The sequence below is a fragment of the Plasmodium vivax genome, chromosome 4 (genome assembly GCF_000002415.2).
Source record: "Plasmodium vivax chromosome 4, whole genome shotgun sequence".
Taxonomy (NCBI): Eukaryota; Apicomplexa; class Aconoidasida; order Haemosporida; family Plasmodiidae; genus Plasmodium; species Plasmodium vivax.
Genome location: NC_009909.1, coordinates 100,935 through 104,400, shown reverse-complemented (window position 1 = coordinate 104,400; position 3,466 = coordinate 100,935). Strand labels below are relative to the sequence as shown.

Below are 3,466 nucleotides of genomic sequence, written 5' to 3'. Positions count from 1 at the left end.
TTTTCTTTTTCCCCTTAGGGATATTTTTCCTTTTACTTTTTTGTGAGCATCCTTTTTTACAGCTCATGTTTCGCTTCGTAGCAGCGACACGACGGCATGTAAAAAGGAAAACGAAACGAAATGCCTCGGTAACGCGTTTTCTCTTTCTAGAAATTGTTAACTTGTATATTAGTTCAGTTAGGGTAAAGGGAAGAAAAAATACGCCTCCCTTTTTTCGGTTCATGCAGTCATGCAGTAAAATATATTTTTTTTAAAAAAGTTAAATTTTCGGCAAAAAGTTCGAGGCTTAATTTTTTATTTTTTATCACTGCATTTTTTAGCATCATTTTTATCCCCCATTTCTTTGATTATTTTTTTTTTTTTGCTATACCGCTACGCGGCTGCCACGTTAGTGCTACGTTAGTGCTACGGTACTGCTACGTCACTGCCACGCTATTGCCACTATTGCGGCGCTACTGCCGCACTACTGCCACTACTACCACGGCTGCATTACCATTCAATAAGAATAAAAAAAAAAAAAATAGTAGCCACGTGAATGAATAAAATAAAATACCACTGGGCGGCTTAGTATTTTTTCTGAGAAACTAAGATTAGTTTTTATGCCTAATAAAATACTACTCGCAAAATTACCTCCACGTTAAGCGGTTCAAAAGTTAAAGAAGCGAAGAAGTAGCAGAGAAGCAGAGGAGAAGCAAGCTCGAGCAGATACATCAGCGCATGTTTTGTTTTATTAGCTTTTTTAGAAAGTCGGAAACGAACAGGCTTTTCTTTTTTTTTTATTCCCTACTAGGAAGAGCATATATACGTATATATATATAATATAGCATGTTCACTATTCCCCTTTTTTTTTTTTTTTTTTTTCTCACTCGTGCTGATGTAAAGATAAGTGAAAATAAATAACTCAGTGAGTTATTATGTATTATATGAAGAATCGCCATCTTTCCCGCTTCCTAATTTTTTACTGTTTTAGCTAACCTTGTTTTTATCATACGGATCGTGTATCCCTTTTTATTTCGCCATTTTTTTTTCCCCCCCGGCGCCCCCTTTTTGTTTTTATTACCATTTTATGTTGCCACCTTTTTTTTTATTTACAAGTGCGAACGAATGATGGAGACAAATTCTGAGCGTCATTCTAATGCTTCCGTAGCTGCGTCTTATTATGAGGATTGCAATCATGTGGATAGAAAGGGGGCAGGCGTTTGTAAGTCTGCCAATGTGGGTGCTTCAGAAGGGGGCCATAAGACTGGCAGGTTTGGCATTCCCCTGTTTTTTGTGAAGGCCTTCGTCTTTGTGAGCTTCGTCATGCTGTTGCAGTTTTGTTCTCCTAGTGTAAGTTGAGAGGAGAGAAAAAGAAGAAGTGTGTGTCATTGGGATGTTGCATAGAGTGATATACACAGATGTGCTCTTCTTCTTGCATAGGAGCATTTACAAATGAGCGCTTTTTTTTTCCTTTATTTTATTTTTCCCCTCATGCGTTCTTCCCCCCAGATGAGCGCGCTCCAAACCGGAGTACATACCCATGGCGGCCCCGGCAGCACAGCAGCAGGGAGCCACTACCCCAACAAGGCAAGAGGCAACAGAATTCTAATCGAATGTTTAAAAAACTTAAATACGACTTATGAAACGTTGGAGCAGAACATCGTGGATAAGATAGAAAATATTTACGAACAGCAGAGACGAAACATCGCATCCAAAATAATGGCATTTATAAAAAAAATTGATTTAATTTTGGAAAAAGAAATTGTAAAGACGTTAAAATATATCGATGCCGAGAAGGATGAGCCTATTAAATGTGGTTTAAATTTTTACGAGAAAATGAAAAAGTTCTTTTCTGGACTGAAGATCTTTTCTACCCCTGTTTTGGGTACCTTTGCCGCTTTTACTGCGTACTACTTTAAGGCCCAAGCCTTTACCGCCATGCTCAGTTTGACCGTCGCCTTTTTGCCCCTCATGTCTACGTGCTACTTGATGTATAAAGTGTTTAAAATACGTAGTGATATGTCTAAGTGAAGCTCCGAGGTTGCTTGATTGTGCAAAGACGAGTGAAATTGGCCCACATGTCAGTGGAGGATCGAAGCGATCCTCTTCTGGGGCTCTCCCCCACGTCATTTCTCAAAAAAGGGGTACACACAAATGTTTATATGTATTTATTTATACATGCTTACAAGTGTAGAAGGAGAAAAGGTAGGGGCGGGCAGATCCCCAGAGTGAGTGCGCCAAGGCGAGTAGGCAAAAAATTTCACCTTTCACCGAACGTTCCTCCATCTTGTGGTGGCTTCAACTGTTAAGCATGCCGACGCGCGACGCGCAGGATCGAGAGGGGACTTGCACGCATATTCCTCCTGAGCCCTCCACATATATATACATATATACATATACATTTCTTCACATGCACGCGGTTGCTGAAGCCGGCCTTTTTATTTGTTCCCATTTTTTCCTTTTTTTTGTACCTTCAATGCATGCCATGTCTCCCCCCTCCCTCACCGGTGTTCACCAGCGCGCAGAGTGGCAGCGACGCGTGCGCACGTGTGTGCGTGTTTATATGCCCTCACCTATGTGTGCGTTGCGCTTCCCACCTTATCCCCACAACGGAAATAGATTAATGGCTTAAAGAAAACTTTCACCACTTCTCCTCCCATGTTGGAAGCTCACTTTTAATAAATCAACTTAGCACATATGTGGTTGCACCGTTGCGCTGTGGCGCTGTGGCGGCTGTTTGTGGGACCTTCCCCCGTAAAGCTTGCCACGTACAGCCCATCACCATTCACTTACTGTTACGACTATTGCTACCATTTTGTTTTATTTTTTTTTGGGGCCCTTTCTACCATTCAGTGCTTTTCCTCGCAGCACGTTTTTGCCCCGCTTTGCCAATTCACCCCGGGGGGTGGAATCCCCTTGTTGAGGCAACTGTGCGCTCAATCGAAATGGAAAAATAAAAAAATAATTTCACCAAAGGTTATTTAAAAAGGAAGTGGCACAGGTAAAAGATCATCTGGGGAAAACTCCGCAAGTTGTTCGAAAGGAAGGCGTTACATTTAGCCGCAAAAAAAATGGATACTAGTGGGGTTCCCATTTAGTTGCCTAATTTTGGCTGGCCCTACCGGTGCTGGCATGCACATAGAAGGGGGAAATATAAAAGTGCATCTTACGTGGGGGCATTTTTCTTTGGGGAGGAGGTAGTGGTAGCAGTAGTGGTGGTGGTAGTCGTAGCGGCAGCGCTGCTGCCACACGGTGGAAGCGAACGGACACGCACATCGGTGTTGCTTAAAAGGAAGAATCGCCTTTTTCGGGGGGGTTAGGAATTCCCGCGTAGGGAAGTGCACGAATGAGCTGGTGAATAGATAAACGCACCTGTACGTGGAGACATACGTGTGTGGTTCCCACCCTGGCAGGGGGAGTTACCAAAACGGGTATTTTACTTTTTCTTTTTTGTGAAGTGGAGAGGGATTCATTTAAGCATGTAGGG

At 42.4% G+C, this 3,466-nt stretch overlaps 1 protein-coding gene across 1 annotated transcript, besides 3 other annotated features; it reads left to right on the top strand.

Moving 5' to 3' along the window:
• Positions 1–531: 531 nt before the first annotated feature.
• On the top strand, positions 532–2,669 carry PVX_002555 (hypothetical protein, conserved). Its single transcript, XM_001612800.1, has 2 exons — positions 532–1,329; positions 1,489–2,669. The coding sequence occupies exons 1-2, from the start codon at positions 1,105–1,107 to the stop codon at positions 2,008–2,010; spliced, it is 747 nt and encodes a 248-aa protein (XP_001612850.1). The 5' UTR covers positions 532–1,104; the 3' UTR covers positions 2,011–2,669.
• Positions 837–856: a microsatellite.
• Positions 2,349–2,376: a microsatellite.
• A 495-nt stretch (positions 2,670–3,164) lies between the features above and the next one.
• Positions 3,165–3,219: a microsatellite.
• Positions 3,220–3,466: the final 247 nt, after the last annotated feature.